The sequence below is a fragment of the Cibotium barometz genome, chromosome 30 (genome assembly GCF_041138505.1).
Source record: "Cibotium barometz isolate CiBa-2024 chromosome 30, ASM4113850v1, whole genome shotgun sequence".
Taxonomy (NCBI): Eukaryota; Viridiplantae; Streptophyta; class Polypodiopsida; order Cyatheales; family Cibotiaceae; genus Cibotium; species Cibotium barometz.
The window spans coordinates 38,524,287-38,546,099 of record NC_141075.1 but is presented as its reverse complement, the minus strand read 5'-3'; the positions used below and the strand labels follow the sequence as shown (position 1 = coordinate 38,546,099).

At 41.7% G+C, this 21,813-nt stretch overlaps 1 protein-coding gene across 1 annotated transcript; it reads left to right on the top strand.

Moving 5' to 3' along the window:
• The first annotated feature begins 967 nt into the window (after positions 1-967).
• On the top strand, positions 968-9,230 carry LOC147621461 (excitatory amino acid transporter). The gene is made up of 3 exons (XM_086824203.1): positions 968-1,125; positions 1,548-1,685; positions 8,923-9,230. The coding sequence occupies exons 1-3, from the start codon at positions 1,038-1,040 to the stop codon at positions 8,949-8,951; spliced, it is 255 nt and encodes an 84-aa protein (XP_086680329.1). The 5' UTR covers positions 968-1,037; the 3' UTR covers positions 8,952-9,230.
• The last annotated feature ends 12,583 nt before the right edge of the window (positions 9,231-21,813 follow it).

Genomic DNA, 21,813 nt, shown 5'->3' with positions numbered 1-21,813 from the left:
AACCATCCATTTGTTAGATGCTAAGTGCAAAATCTTTGTGACATTTTATTTAACACGTTGTGTAAGTTTAAAGGTTGTAAACAAAGGTAGAAGGTGTAGAGACTAGATCAACCTAGGGTAGACTGTAGAAGGGCACCTGCATGGTGTAGGTGGCACACTAGACACAACAATGATATATGTGGCAAATAAGGCTATAAAAAGATGTAACTACTTTGTGATTGATTTAATGCATTGTTTAGTTCTTAATTTATCTTTTGCTTTGTGAGTAGCTTAGGTCATTGAGAGATGTCTCTTAGTGATAATTTCTACAACTCCATAAGCAACCAACCTCATTTCAACATATCAATACCTTACTAAATGTTAGGCAACAAAACGGAGATGAAGAGAGGCGAGATGCAAGAGTCTAGATCTTAGATAAATAACCTTGCCAAGTTACATCAGTTAATACGTGAGAGAGATGCAAGAGACTAGATCTTAAATTAATTAACCTTTCCAAGCTACAACATCAAATGATATTGGAGAGAACCATTTAGGATACAACATCAATTGATATTGGAGAGAACCATTTAGGATACAACGAGTAACCTCACTGTGTTCGACAGGTAGGAGCCTACCCTTCCTCGAACCTCTAAAATACGTCCTAACCTCCAAATTCTTACCATGCTACTCAGTAGGCTTTATATAATATAGAGATATAGAAAAGAGAAAGGTGAGATGATTCAAGGAGCAGGAGCCTACCCTTCCTCGAACCTCTAAAATACGTCCTAACCTCCAAATTCTTACCATGCTACTCAGTAGGCTTTATATAATATAGAGATATAGAAAAGAGAAAGGTGAGATGATTCAACGAGTAACCTCACTGTGTTCGACGGGTAGGAGCCTACCCTTCCTCGAACCTCTAAAATACGTCCTAACCTCCAAATTCTTACCATGCTACTCAGTAGGCTTTATATAATATAGAGATATAGAAAAGAGAAAGGTGAGATGATTCAAGGAGCATAAAACGTTTTAGTGCTTTTTGGCATTTGTGTGGCACCATGGGCACGGCAACGTTCTTTGGGGCTGCGTTCGGCCTGGCTTCGCAGCTCTACTCCAATGCCATTCGGAAGCAACCTCTCATGAGACGTAGGCACATTTCTCTTCCCCCTCCCTCATGCATTTATTTTTTACTTAATGTTTTTTCTTTTCTCAAATTTTTTTTTACAAAAACTAAGGTTATCAGAGAAATTGGGCAAATTTCTTCCACAAAACTAGGTCTATCAGTGAATCTGTATAAAACGCTCAGGCGAAACTCAGGTAAAATTCGAGAATGGGCCATCATTCATAGTGGAATAAGCTAGGGTTTCGGAGAAGTCGTGTAAAGCATATAGAAAAACATCAGGGCAGATTTCTCTGTCTAGGGTAATAGGGAAAATTTCCCTAGCTAGGATAAATTAGTACAATGAGGATAGTTTTAGGGTAATCATGGTAATTAGGTCAAGGCTGAATCTAGGTTTCTAAACTATTGTTGATCTATTCAAGTGTACTTATGCATTGTTGTGCTTCAGATCCATGGGAGCATCTTTTGCTGATGGGCATTGGCATCACTGTTGCAAATGGCCTGGCTACTTGGGAAGAAAAGCTGCAGGCAGATGTTGAGAAACACAGGGAAGCGGATGCCGAGATCAACAAAAGAAGGTTCAGAGGTACACTTTCGATTGGCCTTTGTATCTCTTTTGAAAGTAGATTTGTTGTTGTGTGCAGTTTATGTCATGCTGTAGTGCTGACAACATAAGTTCTTTGCTGCTTGTGCTTTTCTCTTTTACGCGGGGTTTCTCCTTGCATGATAGACCTGAGAGTATGTGAGTATTTTATTTAAACACTTTTCTGTGATGCCTTATATTTCACATGACTCTTGATGCATCAGCATGCATAGTGGACATAAAGCCATAGCTTTACCTAGGCATGAAGTGTGAGGTAGGGAAAATGTCTTGACACCAAGGCCATAGCCAATGGGACATCCTGAAAGACAAACTGACAACATGAGCTGTTACATGCAAAGAGAGATTGAAGCCCAATTCATCAGTTGTGATATTAGGGAGGAGAGAGGCTAGTGTGAGTAGGAATGCACAAGGATAGAGTAGGATGTAGTGATCAAGAGCCGGCCAGAGGTGGGAAGAAGGAAATAGCTGACGGAAGGCAAGCTTGCAACCATTTACCAGGTGGGCAAAGCTGTCAGGACAGGGCGCTCATGTAGGAACCATGCCCAGGCAGGTAGGCTGCCTATTTGGGGCAGGGAAATTTGCAAAAAAAGAGAGAAATGTGCTGGTCAGGACAGCCAATTAGCTTGTTAAGTAACAAGCATGGCATACACCCAATGATGGGATGGTGGTTGTGACATTCAGCTTGGAGTAGATTTCTAGCACATGGGAGAGGAGACTTTTTTTTTATATGGTCAAGGGGTTGGTGCATCTTGCACTATCTTTTCAGCCTTTCTTGTACTTCACTCCTACTGTAATAAGCCAATGTCTTTTTTTTTGGGTGGTTTGGGGGGGGGGGGGGTTTGACATTTTGACTTGCACAGGTGTGTTGCGCGTGGTTCTCTTCTAGCTGATCATGGTATCTGTGATGAGTATTAGATATTTGATAAAAGCTCAAAGCTTCTCATGCTACTTGACATTGGTCTTTGAACAAGCTTAGATAGCTTTAAAAATAAAGGTAATAATTGAGCGCCAATTGTTGCACAAGGTCATAGGCAATTGTGCTTATTCTTTCCATCTAGCGGTGCATTTGTCCTATCAACTACTTATTTGCTGAACTAATTCTTTCTATTTGCTACTTCCCTTAGTGCTAGGCTTCATTATGGCTGAGTCTGCCCTGCATCTCCGGAGGTTTGACAGAAACTCAGTACGAAGAACTGTGTGAATATATGCTCTTATGTGTGTGTGGAGTGCGTGTGTGAGAGCATATCTTGATACAGTGTTCTACACCCACTATTGGGCACTGATGACGTTAGTGGGGATGTCGTAGTATCTAGTCCATACTATGCATAATGGAGTTGATAGTTATATAGTCTTGTGGGTTGACTACCATGAGTATATAACATGCACGTTCCTAAAAGGTGAATTTGGGCATGTTCGTGGATTCATCTAGGTATATGTATATATATATATATATATAAATGCAAGTTGACTCATAGTAATGTGTCGCATGTCTTGTATTGACGGGATCCTCCTTGGGGCAAGTGTGTATTTAGGGAATCTAAAGGGCTTAACCAATGTTTGAGGTGGACAATGTGAAGAAGCTAGCCATATTGCAAGCATTGGGCAAGGGTAGCATGGGCCTAGTATGTAATAGAAGCCACGATTTGCCTAATTTGGGCTTCAAAAGAGGAATTGTGCAAGAGGACCATTAAATGGTTGGGTAGTGAAGTTGTTGAATATCAATGCTCCACTCTCATATTGTTACGTTCAGACTTACTAGCTCATGTACGTGCGGACCCCCCATTATGGGGAGAAGCCATGGTTGAGCCTCGGATAGGCATAAGTATGTAGCAGTTTCTAGTAGTTCTTTGTGGACCAGTTCAACACCTTGGAAGATAGCACCGATCATGATCGTGTACCAGCACAACCTAGTTATGGCCACCTTGCATCTCCGTGTCTATATAGACATTACTAGCTCCACACAATCTATCAGTCATCATTGTTAGTTTACACTCTAGCTTCTATTAGCTGTTAGAAGTCATCTCCTGTCTTTACCAAACACCAAGGCCTCTGTTGTGGGTGTGCCCACCCATTGTAGGTGTTTTCTCATTTTTCCTCACTCCCCGTATTTTTCCCCCATATTTTTCCAATTTTCTGTGGCTTGGGTGGCAGTCTTCTAGTGGCAGGAGGACCTTTATCTTGGCCGACTGTACCCGACTGTGTGTGGACACCTTTTTGGTGCTGGTGGCCGACAATGCACAGTTCTGGCCGATTGGTATAGATGCTAGTCGTGGAGAGATAGGCCTGTCGGTTGCCTTTGGTGTAGGCCGACTGCTGCTTGGGGGCCACAGCCCTTGCCACATTAGTGTCTTGTAGTATCTTGTATTCCGGGATCTTCTTGTGTATATAGAGCAGAGTTACATGCCTCTATCTCTCTCCTTCTCTTGTGCTGTTTTTCTGCACTGTTCTTGCTCTAGTGTTTCTAGATTTTGTCATCATCTCCGCTGCATATTCTGACATGGTATCAGAGCCCTAGGCTCTTGATAGATCTTGGGAGTTGTTTGAGCAAGAGGGGGACTGTTGCGTTGCTGATTGGTGGACTGTTTGGGACTGTTCGGGAAGAGGAGAAGCAAGAGGACGGCGGGCTGATTTGCTGGACAGCCACTTGCAGGTTAAGTTCTTCTTTGTTCCCACCCACCCACCCTTTTTCAGTTACATCCCCGCAATGGCAGATCTGCTTGAGATGGCTGAGAGACATGTGAATATCCCAACACTCCCCACGTTTTCGGTGGATCGTCAGTTGGACAGGAACAACTACGGCATATGGAAGGTTATGATGGAATCTGTTCTAGAGTCATACGACCTTGTTGATTTCATCGTTGTTGGGGTTCCACGGCCAGAGGTAGAGGAAAGGAAGTTACCGTCGATTCGTAAGGACCGGGAGGCACAGGCACAGTTGTGGGATCGTGTCAACGCTAGGGTCCATTCATTCATCTTCCTCAACTGCACACTGCAGACGCGGGTTATGAGCCCTGCAAAGTTGTCGACAACACGGGAGCATATGAACAAGTTGTAGGCTCTTCAGCCTGAAGTTCTTCAGGCTGGGAAGGAGATATCGTCAGAAGACATGGCCATAACGTTGCTGTCGCATTTTCCCTCTCAGTACTCAGCATTCTACTCGTCTTTGATTACCAGTGGCAGGCTCAGTACCATTACATGGGAGGAGCTTGTGCCCATGGTCTTGGACCAGGAGGAAAGACTCTCGAACCCTCCATAGGGCGGAGGTTCGGAGGTCTTAACTGGCCAACGGTCGAAAGGCTGTAACAACAAGGGCAAAGGGAAGGCTTCACTGGAGAAGTCTTCTGAGAAGAAGTCCGACGCTGACTGCGAGAAACTGAAGGCAAAGAGGACCTTTAATGATTGTGGCGAGAAAGGCCACTGTGTCCCAAGCGGAACACCGAGAAGGGTGAAGACTCCTCAGTAGCAATCATGAAGACTCTAGCTTTTGTGCACCTGGAGGTGATGGACACGGATGTTTCATTTTCTTTAGGCAGGGAGGAGGTTGGAGGACTCGTCGCTACGGATACTCAGGAGTGGATTCTAGATTGTGGTGCTTCTAGGCACATAACTCCTTCCCGTTCAGCTTAAGTGTGGATACGCTGCATGTGCAGGCTTTCTGGGACCAGATGGAGGATAGTTTGCCAGTACAGATGTTGGTAGTTCTTGTGTTCGTCAATCAGAGGAAACTTTACAGGTAACTTATGCTCTGATGTCTCGTAGTATTCGGGACAAAGAAACTCCTGTAGACGAGGAAGTTCTTTCCACGGGGACCTCTTGGAAAGTCAGGCAGGTGGTAGTTGATTACTTGTAGAAGGAGGTGGATGTTGCACATTCTCTGGGCGCTGTGGGGTTCCGGACTCAAAGGTGGTGGTCAACAGGTTTCAGAAGGCCTTGAGTGGTCTGCAGCAGGTTTCCAGGACTTGGCCAGTGGCATCCCACCATAACAGGTGTTGATCCTTGTGAGCAGTATGATGCCTCTTTGACACAGAAGCAGAATGGTTCATTGATTTGGTTGATGTATGCCAGATTGGACGGGAGCTTCCTGATGAGGCTGTTGAGCTCGTGTTTGCAGATGACTCTTTGGGAGGCAGGATTGCGTAATACAAAGGATCTTGGTCTCTTTTACACAGGAGGGGGATTGATGGATGGAGTCCGGCTCCACGGATGGAGTGACTAAGTTTGGGGAGGAGATTCAGACACGAGGAGTTCTACTTCAGGCCCAGGAGTAGTTTTATGGAGTAGTAAGAGGCAGTCATCTTTTTCCTTGTTGACGACAGAGGAAGAGTACCGGGCTAATTGTGGTGCTGCTTGTGAGGTGGTGAGGTTGCAGAGGTTGCATGGCAGGATTGGGCTTCCACTAGAGGAACCCACGGTCATCCAGAGGCACTTTGTTCGTGAAAATATCGTTGTTGATGACATCTTGCTAGAGTTCTGTTCGATGGAGGACACTACGGTGGACCTCTTCACGAAGTCGCTATCTCAGGATTTGCTCAGGCGGCACTCCAGCTCCCTGTGGTTGGTTTCACAATCAGGAGCTGAGAGGGGGTGTTAGAGGTCATCTCCTGTCTTTACCAGACACCAAGGCCTTTGTTGTGGGTGTGCCCGCCCATTGTAGGTGTTTTCTCATTTTTCCTCACTCCCCATATTTTCCCATTTTTCTGTGGCTTGGGTGGCAGTCTTCTAGTGGCAGGAGGACCTTTATCTTGGCCGACTGTACCCGACTGTGTGTGGACACCTTTGTGGTGCTGGCCAACAGTGCACAGTTCTGGCCGACTGGTATAGATGCTGGTCGTGGAGAGAGAGGCCTGTCGGCTGCCTTTGGTGCAGGCCGACTGCTGCTTGGGGGCCATATAAAATGGCCCACAGCCCTTGCCACATTAGTGTCTTGTAGTATCTTGTATTCCGGGATCTTCTTGTGTATATAGAGCAGAGTTACACGCCTCTCTCTCTCTCTCCTTCTCTTGTGCTGTTTTTCTGCACTGTTCTTGCTCTTGTGTTTCCAGATTTTGTCATCATCTCCGCTGCGTATTAAATCAGCCATTGAAGCTCCCTTCATAGAAGCACATAGGTGTGGAGCTTTGACCATCTACTATATATTACATCAATAATACATCATTGTTTTATGCTTTGAAAGATTCTACTTCTTGTAAATGCAGTCTGCGTGCTGTGTCCTATTACATGGTATGAGAGCTTCGGTTGAGTAAAAAGTTTCTTTGCTAGTTGTTGTGTAAAAGAGCATTAGGGGAAAAAGCTTTCTTCTACTAGACTCCCTCACTGCCATTTGATGTCAATAAAAGCCTCAACGGCACTAATTATCCTCTTTGGAACTTCAAGCTAAAGACTGTCATGTCCTCTTATGAGCTTTGGGATACCGTCATCGGTGTTAATGTTCACCCACCACCAATGTTGGATTCACAAGGAAATCTGGCTGTGTCCGCTGCCAATCTTGTCCTAGCTTGGAAACGAAAGGATGTAGACGCTCTTTGTGCCATGTTACCAGCGTGGAAGATCCATGGTGCTACATGTCTCAACAGCAACAGAAGCATGGGCTGTGCTGCAAAGTCAGAATGAGACTAAAATCTTGAGAATCGGCTTCAAGAGGTATGGGTGTTGTATGGATGAAATGAAGAGTGGAGTAGGTATGGGTGTTGTGGATTATAGTGTAGGGAGTTCTACACCCACTATTGGGCACGGATGATGTTAGTGGGGATGTCGTAGTATCTAGTCCATACTATGCATAATGGAGTTGATAGTTATATAGTCTTGTGGGTTGACTACCATGAGTATATAACATACACATTTCTAAAAGGTGAATTTGGGCATGTTCCTAGATTTATCTAGGTATATAATTCAACCGTATTAGCGGACATGCAGATTTCACATTGTGAAGTTTTCGTCCGAGTTGCGGCCAGTTGATATTGTGCTAATTCTTTCTATCTTTAGTGGTGCATTAAACATTTGTCCTATCAACTACTTATTTGCTGTACGAATTCTTTCTATTTGCTACTTCCCTTATTGCTAGGCTTCATTATGGCTGAGTCTGCCTTGCATCTCCGGAGGTTTGACAGAAACTCAGTATGAAGGGCTTTGTGTGAATATATGCTCTTATGTGTGTGTGTGTGTGTGTGTGTGTGAGAGCATATCTTGATATAGGGTTCTACACCCACTATTGGGCACTGATGACGTTAGTGGGGATGTCATAGTATCTAGTCCATACTATACATAATGGAGTTGATAGTTATATAGTCTTGTGGGTTGACTACCATGAGTATATAACATGCACGTTCCTAAAAGGTGAATTTGGGCATGTTCCTGGATTCATCTAGGTATATATATATATATATATATATATATATATATATATATATATATAGTGTAAGGAGTATTGTTAGCACATTCATCCCTAGATTCTGCCCATTTTTGGTGTCCTTTTGGTCCCTTTTGCATGGCCCTTGATTGTGGGCTAGCCACCCCTATTTTACATATTTTTCTGGGATTTTTCCCAGCCCATATGGTATTTTCCGAGTTGGCCAGCTCTCCCCACCTATAAATAGGTGGGGCTGGCCTCTCACTTTTCATCTTGCCTTGTCTATCTTTGCTCCCTCACTTATGAGACTACTTCCGTCTCTTGCTTGGGACTGTTTTGCTTCAGTATATTCAGCATAGTTGCTCCATATCTCTCTCTTGCACTCTCTATTCAGCACACTCTAGTGCCCTTTTGCTTCCGCTCTGTGCACTCTTTCAAGTACAAGTGTTTAATTGCATTAATAGTCGTGTGTGAAAACCCCACCTTGTTACACATACGAAAACAGGGATTTTTATTTATTTTTGCAAACAAGCTCACACACGAGGATGTACAGATTGGTTTATCTTAAATGTTTTTTCCAACTGTTTGATTTGCTCATTTTAGTTGTCATTGGAAGTGTGCTCAAATCAAGCACTCAATGTCATGAGTATACCATGGAGCATTGTCTTACTGTTTAAATCAAACTCCATAAACGTTGATAAAAGATGCATTAAAAAAAGTAAACTCTGCATCGTGATGAGTCAAAAGAGTACATGTATAGACTTAATAATCTACATAATTTGCAGACGCATGTACTAAACTGCTCATGCAACATTAGTCACATTAAGTTTTTACCACTGAACACAAGCTTTTGTTTCTGGGTTGTTTCGGCAGGAACTGTCAGGGCTGTACGGGATGAGTAGTAGGTCTTGTGGGATGATTTCTTGTGCAAGATCTCAACCGAACATAGGCCTGTTATAATAAAGTTAAATTTGCAAGATCTGTTTTGTTACTTTATTTTTATGTACTTGATTATCTTAATGCATGAGAGTAGGTTCTAGCTCAAGGATTGAATCAATGACATCATTTTGAGCATATGGTTTTACATTCCAAGTTTCAGAGAATTGGTGTCTTGCTACACTCAATGAACTTTTTCATTGTGGTGTGAAGGAGCAAATTTTAAATAAAGTTTCAGTGCCAAATGTTGCAACTGAAATGCCCAGACCGGGTGGTATTTGAAAGCATGTTTGTGAATCTGGGCTTTGTTGCGCAAGGCATGCTATCATTTCATTTCTACGATGCTTTGGCATATGGGAAGTGCTTTTTAAAAGCCTTGCAATTGCATATGTTGGCTCAAATCATGCTATCATTTCATTTCTACAATGCTTTGGCAGATGCTTTATAAAAGCCTTGCAATTGCATATGTTGGCATTCAGAAATTTGAGCACCACTATTATTGATCATGTCCTTTTACTGCAGCTATTGTTTGTTGATTACCAGAACTTGCATCTGAAAGGTGCTTTATGCATTTCAAAGAAATGCCTACGCATGATTAATAGGGTGTAGTGGTGGGTCGTCCTCATTCTTAAGATGCATGAATCTGGCATCATTTAAATGTTAATATGTTTCCAACATCTCCGTGTTGTGTGTTTTTTCTGAATGCGTGAAGTCTGTTGTAGTCCAGTGAAAGAAAAGTTCATGCTCGTACATCTCTACCTAGTCCAGTGATTCTAGTATAGTGAAAGTACATGCTCATACATCCCTAATTAGTCCAGTTATTCGAGCATTGTGAACTTGCTAGTAATCCTAGTAAATCTAGTCACATGAGAACTTGCTCATTTTTTTCAATAAAAAATTACATTCATGATTTTCAGTACCTTCAATGGCATCTACTATCTACACAAGCACCCATGAATGCATTAATTGGTTGGGGTGGATTGGTCGGCTGGGACTGATTAATAAGTGCATTCATGTGTAAAGTCACATCCTAGCACGTCTCATCCTTCTGGCACAACTTGATCGGCTCCTTTCCCCCCCTCTTTTTTGTCTGCACTTAGTCTAGGTGACTTAGTGACTTTAGTCGCAAGAGTGTAGTCGGGACTCGGGTACTATTATCTTGTTACTAGCCTTCTCAAGATAGTTAACTATTTTGATGACAAACGAGGAGCCCATGACTTGTAAAACCTCAACACCAAACAACCGTTCTCCAAACCTCAACACCAAACAACCGTTCTCCAATCAAAGAAGTGTTGGAACCTATCGAGCTTCGAAAGGCAACCCATACTTTGACCATGCCACTAAAAAAGAGCCCTATCCTTTACTTGGCCCCACAAGGGTAAGTAACCAATTTCTATTACAAGACGCCTCTCCAAGAACTAACCCCACTAGCACCCATGCCACTAACATTTCTAACCTAGTAGAATCAAAATTGAAAGTGTCCAATCCACTAGTCCCCACAGTAATACTAACATTTCTAACCTTTTAGAATCAGAATTGTAGTGCCCAAACCCACCAGTCCCCATAGTAATACCATAGCAACACCAATGTTTCCATGATGAGGGTGTCAAATGGTGGATACCAAAAGAAATAGTCCGGGCACAAGGTTACTATGAAGGGCAAAAGAAATGTGGGTACCAAAGAGAAAGGTCCAACATAAGCCAATGATAGCCACACCACCGAAAGGATTGCATTGCGAGGCAATAAAATCCAACTCTAAACCAAATACAAGGTTCGTTTAGGAATGAGTTGTTAGAAGCCCAAAGATACTATGCAGGTCAAAAACAACTCTAGCTACCCAAAGCAACGTAGTCGAAACCATTTAATCAAAGAAGGCAACCTTGATGAAGGAGCACTACCCAAAGATGGTGGGTACTTGATACTCTTCTTGTCGCCCAGGCAACGTAGTCGAAACCATTTAATCAAAGAAGGCAACCTTGATGAAGGAGCACTACCCAAAGATGGTGGGTACTTGATACTCTTCTTGTCGCCCAAGGGTATTACAAAGGGAACCAAAGCGTGGGGTACCTAGAGTTACACCTTCACTACCCAACCTCTTCAATCACAATGAAAAGTACTAAGGCAACATGACAATGGTAACCCAAAGCTACCAATGCTATTGGAACCCCACGTGCAACCCTAACAAAGGGCAAGGGAAAGATTGAAGATATTTCTTCCACATCAAACTCAAAAGTCTATGATGTAGTTGAAAGCCGTGAACCACCAATTCCCCTATTGTAGCCAGGCATCATTCTCAAGTCTAGCTAGGTGGGCTCTACCTCTTGCCAAATGAAAAGGGTACCTATCAAAAACCCAATGAAAAATGTCAAATAAAGCAGTAAAAAGAGTTGAGGAAAGCAAGGGAGATGGACCAAGAAGAAAGCAGAGAAAAGAGAAAAGCAACTATAATGATGATTTGTGAAGGAGAGTCCCCAAGGAAGCCAATACCAATTGTGTAAGTGGTTCTTTAATCACTAGCTTTCTAGATACATCTAAGGATGGGGGGGCCATGGTGGTTGAAAACCAAGTCCATGGTTCAACCAATCGGACAGGATCACTAATGATCACAATACTACTAATTAAGGCACTTTCATAGACACGACCCAACACCGCACCTGCATATTCACTAAGGGCCTATTTGCATGTAAAATCTCTAAAAAAGTTGCACGTTTCCATCTGTGCACACACTCGCATCTGTGCACCTACTTTTTCTCCCATGCATGCACCTTTCAAACTGTGTACACACGTTCAATTGGTAAATGGATGTACACTACTCTACGTCGCATACGCATGTTTCCAAGAATGGTTTGTGAACATACGTACCACTCTCTTCTTTGTTACATGCTTGCATGCTTAAGGATTGTGTGGGTGACTGATGGTGTCTTGATGCAACTTCTCTTCTCCCTCTCTCCTCTCTCATTCTCTCACTCACCGGGGCATCAAAGTGGAGGTTGAGCTTTCCATAGGTCTCTCTCTCTTTGCTCCCCACCTATTTGTTAAGCTCCCTTGTAGTGAGAACAAGGGATGCAAGATTGAGGACCCTAGCTCTCCGCAAGAGAGGGTTGCTCTACTAAGAGTGGGTAGAGGTGCAAGCCAGTAAAACTCTTGCATTCTTCCTCTTCTTCTCTTTATCTTGCAAGGTAAAAGTGTTCTCAAATAGGTGAACAATTGCTATGGTTGTATCTAAGGAATGGTATTTACATCAAATTGATGTAAAGAATGCATTTTTACTACATGGTGATTTACAAGAGGTCTACATGCTCTAGCCACCACCACGATATCAAGACCATGCAACAGGATTTTGTTTGTAGGTTTCGTAAAGCCTTGTATGGCTTGAAGCAAGCACCTAGAGCACAGTCAAACAAGAAAGGAGAGTATCTTGGCACTATTAGATTTCCACATCAACATCGCTTGTGCAACCCTTAGCTTTTTGCCTTACGACATTGGCTTTGGTAAGTGAAGTTTTACATAATGCCAACGATTGAAAGGTGCCCATATCACACATGCACGAGCAAGGCTTTTGTTGAGATGAGAAGCATGGGAAGGCTAATATTTGCAACAAGCCTAGAATCTTGTGATTATGGGAGCAAGGAAGAATATCGGTAGTGCCAAAAGTGTTTGGGGATTAGTAAACATAGAGATAAGACAATAACACAAAGAGAAACATTGCATTGTCATTCATTAATTCATGTCATTATGTAGCTTAAGATTTTTCTATATGCAAGGACACGTGCAAGAAGAAGAAGAAGAAGAAGATGCATGTGAGGAGCTAAAAAGTCATGTGAAAGTGCAACTCTCCCTTCTGAGGTTACGATCCTTACAAGTGTATATTATGCTTGTACTAATGCTAAGCCCTAGTGCATTTTAAGGTTGCAAGACTATGGAAGGCAAGAATAAGTTATGGAGCTTGGGAAGGAGGTGCCTCTCGGAGGCACTTTATTGAGCTAGGAGGAGTGAAATGAGATAAGGGAGTCCCAATAGGAAAACTATGGGCTAAATCATAATAATTAAAAAAGGGACCTTAAAAAGTGATTATTGCCCACTAGCCAAGACATCCTAAAACTTTTATTACACTTTTACATGTGGATATGGGAGATAAAAAACCCAATAGTTTTGTCCAAATGGCATTTTCTTGTTGCTCTTCCTCTGTACTATTTCTTAATCAATCCTTCACTTCAAAGGGCCCTTAGAATATCTCAACCTCCCCCAAAACTCTTGAGTTTGACTATTGTTCTGGTCATGAACCATAGAAGCTTATTGTAGATCATGGACCATTTCCCAATGCAATAAGTAGTCCTAAATCTAGATAGAACGTTACATGTTGCAAACCTAGACAGGTCACTACATGATAAGAAGCACGACTATGTTTATAGAAAACTGTTTCTTTGTAGGACAAAAGAAAAAACTTTTTCTTTATGGGACAAAAGCACGTCTTACACAACTCTTTTTAAAATCTTGTAATACTTAAGTTCGAGAAGCATCATAGCATAAAAGAGTGACATAAATGATCTCTCTCACACACAGACACACACTTGAAATTGTGGATAGAATGTTCAGTTTTTTATCTCCTAAGCCCATATGCAAAAGTGTCATCAAAGATTTAGGGTATCTTCTTGGCTAGTAGATAAAAATCACATTTTAAGGCCCCTTTCTAGGGGATACTTGTTTCTTTTTGGGATGCCTCATCTCATTTCCCTTCTAGCCTCCCAAGCAACTCCTTCCCAAGCTCTCTTCAAGCTACATAGTTTATTCCTACCTTCACATAGTAGTCCTCACATCTCCTTAACATAGCCTTTAGACTTTCCCAACCTCCAAATAAAAGTCTTACCTCCCACTTTATGCACATCTTACTTGCAAAGGACATATTAGCATCTAAGTTTGCTACTGTTGAAGAATCTTTTCATCTCCACACCGTCAAGTATTTAGCTTGCACTTGGTTCTTTGTGCTATATATGAGAACCATGTCCTTGACTTCAATTTTTTTTATCTTTGAGCTTCCCATCATCAAACCATTCTTTACATCTTAGCTTTTCAACTATCATTCTGTAGATTGCACGTCGTTTAGCTTATTCTAAACAATTAAGCTCAAATAATCAATCAGTCAAGGTATTTCCTATCACTCTTTTTTTAATGGGGTAATTCTTAACTTGGTACTAAGAATTCCATGGGCATGGGGGCATTTGTTCCATATGTTAAGCTGAAACGTGTAGTGTGGATGGCCACCTTGGCAGTTCTGTAAGCCCCTAGTAGCTTTTGTTCCTAGTCATTGCACGAGGCTTCAACTATCTTGGTTAGGATAGCACAGATATTCTTGTTGGTGCTTTCAACCTAGCTATTACCTTGGGAATAATAGGGTGTGAGGATTTATGGTGTATTGCCATGAATTTGCTTCGCAAGAACTTGATTACATCATTGATGAAATGGGTCCCACTGTCGCTTACTAGTTTGAGTGGACACCCAAATCTAGTAATTATATTCTCGTAAAGAAATTTGGTTGTTGCTCTAGCATCAGCCTTTGTGGTAGCATGGGCCTTAACCCATTTGGTATAGCAGTTCATAGTAGTAATGATAAATCATCCTGCAAAGGGACTGATTGGTCTGACAACGTCAATACCCCATTTCTAAAATGGTTGCAACCTTTTCGAAATTCATCTACATCTCTAAACAAATTAGGCCCCACCACAAGCTTGCTAACAGAACTTTCTTTACGGTGGTGTTTGTCGGGAAATGTCCACTATCCCCCACACTAGAGTGGGTTTACTCATCAAGGACATTAACATATTCGAATTCCTGAGGACAACGCCTCCTAATTCTGTCTTGGCCTAGCTTGTACAGTTGCCCTCCAATCAACTAGTGTGGGGATACCTTTGCTCTATTTCTATTAAGGGGTCTGTCTTCGAGAAGACCATTAGCCAAATAGTGGGACAATCTCTTCAGCCCATTATTCTAGAACAATGTAGAGTTTGAATAGTTGGGCATCAAGTAGTTCATCCTCCACTCCTATCGGCCATTCTCCATCAAGGATGCATAACAAGTGGTCAGCATGCATATGTTATGAGCCCTTCCACTCGGTTCATAGTGAAATCAAACTCTAGCAAGATCAAAATCCATCAAGTCATCCTTCTCGTAGCACAAGGCTTGTTGACCAAGTAAAGAAGCGCCTAATGGTCTACCAAAAACATAAATTTGTTCTCTAAAAGATAATCGAAGTACTTCTTTAGAGTGTGGACCATTGAGAGTCCTTCTTTTTGTGGTAGTGTAGTTCTCTTTAACATCGTCAATTAGCTCTGGAAAAGCTAATAGGGATATCCATGTAGTGCTCTCCTGGTTATGCCAATATGCAGCCAATTGTTATAAAAAAGCTAAGGCATCAATATGCATGTGGAAGATAATATTCCAGTTGGGAGATCTTAGGATTGATGCACTTACATTTCTTGAGAGTGTCATAGGCTTTTTGACACTTATCTATCCACTCAAAGATGACAAGTAGTGTGTATAAGGCTATCTTGCTATATGTCGACATATACAAGATTATGAATCTTCTATAGTATCCAACGTGTCCCATGAATGTTAGATAGGCTTGAAGTTTGTGGGTGGTGGGAGCTTAAGAATCAACTTTACCTTAATGTCATCCATGAAAATGCCATGTTTAGAAACAATATGGCCCAGTATTACCCCATGTCTTACCCAAAGCTAACATTTAAGTGGGTTAAGGGATACTATGTAGAGTCTGCATTTTTCAAGTACCTTCCTTAAGCACCAAACATGTGTTTTTCATTTGGAATTGACAGAAAGGTCATCGATAAAAACCTCAAGGAACTTCCTAAGGCATTCCTTATATGTTGTGCACATAAACCTTTATAAAGTTCCTAGGGTGTTGGATAGGCTAAATGGCATAATTTGAAGACGTAAGTGCTCCATTCTTTCATGGAAAATGTATTCTTATGTTGTCATTCTAGTCTATCTCCACTTGATGATATCCCGAGAACCCATCAAGAAAGTTGTAGGCCTCCTTATGCGCTACTCATTCCAACACATGGTCAATGGCAACGGTTAATGGTTTTTAACCATTGCTACATTGACCCTTTTAAGGTTAACATAGACCTAAATCTTTCCATTTTTCTTAGGCACTATGACTACTGGGGATAGCCATACCATATGCTCTCTCTCATAAATGAATCCAGCTTTGATAAGTTTGTCAATTTCTTCCTTGAACATTCTAGAGTATTTTGGATTCATTTGACAGGCCTTGTACCTTGATGGCTTTTCTCCTTCAACAATGGGAATAGTGTTGTTTGACCACCTCCAGAGGTATACCCTTTATGTCAGTGTATTTCCAAGCAAAGCAGTCATGGAACTCTGTGAGTAGGTCAATGAGGTATTTTTCGTCTTCTGGAAATAGGTTCTTTCCCAATGTATATATTGACTATGGGTCTTCATTAGGTCCTACTAGTTTGACCTCCTTAACTTCAGTCTCGGTCCATTGTAAAAGACATTCCAAGCTTCCCATTAGGGGTCTTCCTTGCCTTCTCAAAATTTACAAAGTAGTCACCCACGTTATACATTTTGAAGTGCTCAGGCACCTACCTAAGATTTTCCACACCAGTGCTCTCTTGCAAGATGTGCTTAGCTTCTTTTTTAGCCTCATCTAAGGATTTTTTCCTTGCTCTTTTTATGGAGTGAGATAGGTTTTTAAACTCTTCCTATTCTAAGGGTGCATCTGTGAGCATTAACCTAATTGGAACTTTCATAAATATTAAGCTCCTTTGTCGTTGATGGCAAAAGTCTACATGGGAACTTTCATAAATATTAAGCTCCTTTTGTCGTTGATGGCAAAAGTCTACATGGGAGTCTATGGTCAAAGCCAATGATCTTCACTTCCTTCCTGTAAGAGATACAAGTCTTATCTTTTTTATTGTTTTTCACCCCAAGCTACCATCTCTTGGTCCTAGATATCGCCTTCAAATTATGGTGTTGCACTGCTACGTATACATTAAAGCAATTTCCTTGCCATCTTTTATGGCATATCTCGTGCCAGTTCTAGTTTAGGAGGATGTCTATGGTTACAAGCAAGGTAAATTTTGAGCTCTGACATTCCTTGTCCAATGTTTAATGACATGTGAGGCACACCTTTAGTTCAGTGGTGTTATTTGTGGTTATTGAGTGGTCCACCACTCATGGGATGTGTTTTCCATGTTCACAAGTGTACCTTGAGGGCTTCAATCCTTTCCAAAAGGTCCATCACTCATGGGATGAGTTTTCCATGTTCACAGGTTTACCTTGAGGGATTCATTCCTTTTCCAAATGTAGATGTGGTTTATGTCCCACAATCAAGAACCATTTTAGTTTCTCTCATGAAGGTTTCACCAAGGATGCAGTCATAGGAATTGGGCTATTGAGAAAAGTTAATCACCATAAAAGAGTGGCAGAAACTTAGTCCAAAAGTCTTGATTCTTAGATTTTGCAAAAGCCCCATGGGTTTTTCACACTAGCCCCAACAACAAGCTTGACTATTAGACTGGTAGTGTCAAGTGAAGGTTGCCCCTACTTGTCCCAGCGCTGCTTGGTAGTAATGATGCTGACTCCAACCCCTCCATGTAGGATGGCTATGACTTGGCTATCCTTGTATTTTATAAGAAGGATGGTATTCATGTCATCACTCCCAAAGTAGCAGCCTAGCTTATTCACCTGCACATTAGGAAAATCTTGGTGAGCTGCCTCCTCCCCCTAGTGGGTTCATCATTATCTAACTCATATGAGGAGTCCTGGAGTGGTTATTCTTCCATGCCCATTTTTATTCTTTCGTCCATCCGATCCTTTAGGTCTTCCATATGCTTAGGCTTCCTTGTAGCGAGAGGCCAACAGAAAGCTAGACTTAGGAGGAAAAGAAGGTGGTAAGTCTTGCTATGTCTCTAGGGATATGTCTATTATCACTTACTTAGATTTTGGGGCAAGTAATGGTATATGGAATGTGTGTTGGCCCTTTTGAGTGGCACTCTTCTGTCATCACCCAAGAGTTTGGAGGCAATACTTCAAAGCTTTTGTCCTCATCTCATCCCAGTTTCAAGTCTCCTTGGGTTATGGAACAATTTGGTTTCTCGGTCTTCTCTTGAGCAAGGTGAAACCGGCCTCTGCATTGGCATCCACTCTAATAGTGGGGACTATTTTAAAGTTCAACATCTATTTGCCCTTGGCACATTCCCTTACCAATTCCTAGGCTACTTTTAGCCTGAATATTTCCTCAATAGGGTTGGGGTATTTTACCAACATTTCAGGGAAGTTGCTAGGGTCTATGACTAGTTCTTCTTGCTAGGTCTATGACTAGTCCATGGCGGGCTAAGGGGGTTTCAATTAAAGAAATGTTAGAAACTATATCCTCACCCGTGGTCTTCTTCTTGTCCTATCTTCTTGGACCTTTGTCTTCTAGTCTTAGGGATGAATTTAGCATATTTTGAGAATTTATTGGTTGGTAGGACTCGGGTTGTCTCTGTGCCCTTTGAGTATGGGAAGCTGAAGCTTGTCCAGCTTTGTGAGTGGTGTCTCTCCTCTGATTTTGGATTCTAGTCATAGCATTGAGAAGAACCGTTCATATCAGCCCAGCAAGTTAATGCTCGTACTTGGATTATGCTCTTGGGCTAGAACTAGGGTGGGACCTAGGGCAGATACTCTCAATGGGAAATCCTTATACATGTGGTTAATACCACAACCTGTGCAGAGTGGTACTGGGTTGATTGGTGCAGCTGTTATAGACTTCTTAATACGACACTCTACCATACCCGGTTAGGTCCCTTGTAGTGATAGCACTATAGCAGCATGTAGGATCCTAGGGCATTGATGTCTCTCTCCCTATAAGATTACATTGTGGGTGGCTATATAGATAGGTAGACACTATCACCATCTCTCCCTATTGGATTGCACCACGGGTGGCTATATAGATAGGGTAGACACTATCACCATCTTGAACATACTAATCTTCATGTATTTTTGTTAGGGTTAATTGATTCATGGGAGTCACCTTGGGAATAGGTGGTTTCTATGGCAACATTAGAGGTAGTACAGGTAACTCCGGAACTCTTAGCACTCCTCTTTGGGGCATGTACTACCCTAGGTGAGGTGTGTTTACAAGCATGGGCCTTGCCAATGAAGTAGCAAAAGCCAAGTGATGAGTGGGTGGAGTTGGTGTGTGACTAGCGGGGTGCTACCTCTGAGGTTGACTTTTGTAACCATGGGAAATATCATGGTTTCCTACCCTTATGTAGTATATGCACATCAAATTCCTCCTTTTTTAGGTCTTAGGTGGGGGCATTCCCTGCTAGTGTGGTTAGCATGGCATATTGAACACCAAACCAACTCACATCTAGGGTATAAACATGGTGATCCTATGTTGTCTTTTCTTACTCCCACTTTCTATTTCTTAGTCATTTGTTGTTGCATAAGTGTGGCCCGCTAGATATTTGACAAGCTAGTACGGCCTGTGGCTCTTTTCCTTTGTCAACCAATCTTTACTTGACACTATGCTAAAAGATGCTTCTGATGGGGTTCCTTCAAAGATATTCCTTGAAGAAGTTTCTATGAAGTTATCGTCAAAATCTATGAAGTTATCATCAAAATCTATTGGATTCCTTGAAGAAGTTCATGGAGATTCCTTGAAGAAGTTTCTATGAAGTTATCGTCAAAATCTATGGGAGTCCTATAGCGCATGGCTTAATTTTTTTATGTTTTTCTAAATATAAGCCATTATGTAAGGTTGAATCAAGGATTCCTTCAAGGAATCTCCTAGCTAGCTATTCATTAGAGAATTTTTCATTTTCAGAACATCAAGAGTGGAGGTATCTCACTCTATTGATGTAGTCTGCGATTGATTCTTTCTTTTACTACTTGACATGGTAAAGTTAATGGACTGGGTTCCATCAGGTTTTCTCGATGGGAATACCCAATCGTGAATGTAGTCTTCAAGGTATCAAAGTCAATGTTTTTATTCTTTTTTGAATATAAGGTGTTATGTGAAATTAAATCAAGGATTCTTTCAAGAAATCTCCTAGTTAGCTATTCATCAGAATATTTCTTATTTTTAGAACATCGAGAGTGGAGGTATCTCACTCTATTGATGTAGTCTCTAATTGATTATTCTCTTACTTCTTTTGACGTGGTAAAGTTGATCGACTAAGTTCCATTAGGTTCCTTGGACGAGAATACCCGATCATGAATGCAATTTGTAGGGTGTCAAAGTCAACCTTATCTTCTAGTTTTAGTGATCAGAACCTTTATCCTACCTTCCCCTCCATGGTGGTGAAGCTAAAGGCACTGAGGTCGACCACATGTGTCATGCACATTTTATCAAACACTTCTAAGTGTGCAATGGGATCTCCAGGCCCATTAAAATTTGGCATTAACTTTGTATTTGCATTGGTTTGGTCATATTTTGATGTCTCAAGTGTGGTGCCAACACCGTAGTAGTTTGTGGTGGAGTGGCTGCGATCCATGTTGTTATCCCCCTCCCTATTTGGGCTACTATCCTTAAGATCTATTGAGCGGTCATTGCAGCAAGGTAGTGGTATAGGTGGTAGTACAAGTATTGGTAGGTTGGTGGTGGCATGGCATATGCTGGGGTAGTATTGCCCTTGTCCTTGAGGATATTTGGGGTACTGCAGAGTAGCCCTGTAAGGCTAGGTTGTACCATGGTGTATATGCTCCTCCCAGTGTTGGGTCTATTTTGGAGCTTCTTGCTCCTTGCTATATAAGGTTCCCAATATAGTGTACCCATTAGCTTAGGTTGACTCTTCGGCCCTAGTGAGCTAGGTTGTTGCAACAAGTAACTCTAGTGACCATATTGAACATGAATCCCCCTGCACTACTTGTACCCAGGGTCTAATGTTGTAAAGCCTAAAGATACAATGGGCCTCCTCTAAGCTGTTTCAAACACTCCAAAGTTTGTGTTTTGAGAGCTAGCTGAGCCAAAAGCAACTGACGTAACCACTATCTCTGTAACCATGCTAGTTGTGGTTCTAGGAAGGATTACTCCTTCCTCTCTACAAGGTTGGTACTTCTCATTTATGAACTAGATTGGTTAGGGTCATATATTTGGAATGGTGTACTAGACGGATGGACAAGCTATCAACAAAATCCCTCTGATATATGCAATGTGTATTTGTCCTAGAGGCACTATTTTTCTTGAAGAGCAATAGATACATCTTTAAGAGAAAATACATCATCATACATTGAGAAAGTGTATGAGAGTATAATCACAACAACAGTTGTCGAACAAAAAAATGTGATAGCAATAGTGATAGATAATGTTTCAAATTAGGTTTTTTAAATACCCCTTGAATGCATCCCCATTGAACTCATCGTCATGTGCATCCCTCAACTTCTCACATGCTCTTTGTAACTTCCCAATGCTTTTCGTACTTGAACATGACCTTCGCATGTCTCCTTTGTGATCAGCTAACCATTCATATGCACTCTCCAAGTCATCCTCCAAGTCATCTAACCTTCCCAATGCATTCTTCATTTCCTCCCCCAAGCTGATGCTGTATGCACTTTATGAATAATTTTATGAAACTTTGTGCATAGGTCAACCATACACCATTTCCTACATGCATCTTTATTTGAGCACTCATCAATTGCACATGGACAATCCTCTACCTCATGCTTCCGACGACTCATGCAAACCTCACATTTTTTCTTCTTCTTCTTACTCCCCATGACACACTCACATAATTAAAATACAACAATCATATTCAGCCCTCAAGAAAGATGCACCACACCAATCTGAGACCCATTAAATTT

Bases quoted from the DNA above. Each gene is read 5' to 3' on its own strand.
- LOC147621461 (XM_086824203.1), top strand. From the start codon at position 1,038: ATGGGCACGGCAACGTTCTTTGGGGCTGCGTTCGGCCTGGCTTCGCAG. The intron at 1,126-1,547 runs GTAGGCACATTT...GTTGTGCTTCAG, and splicing joins GAAGCAACCTCTCATGAGAC to ATCCATGGGAGCATCTTTTG. The intron at 1,686-8,922 runs GTACACTTTCGA...TTGTTTCGGCAG, and splicing joins CAACAAAAGAAGGTTCAGAG to GAACTGTCAGGGCTGTACGG.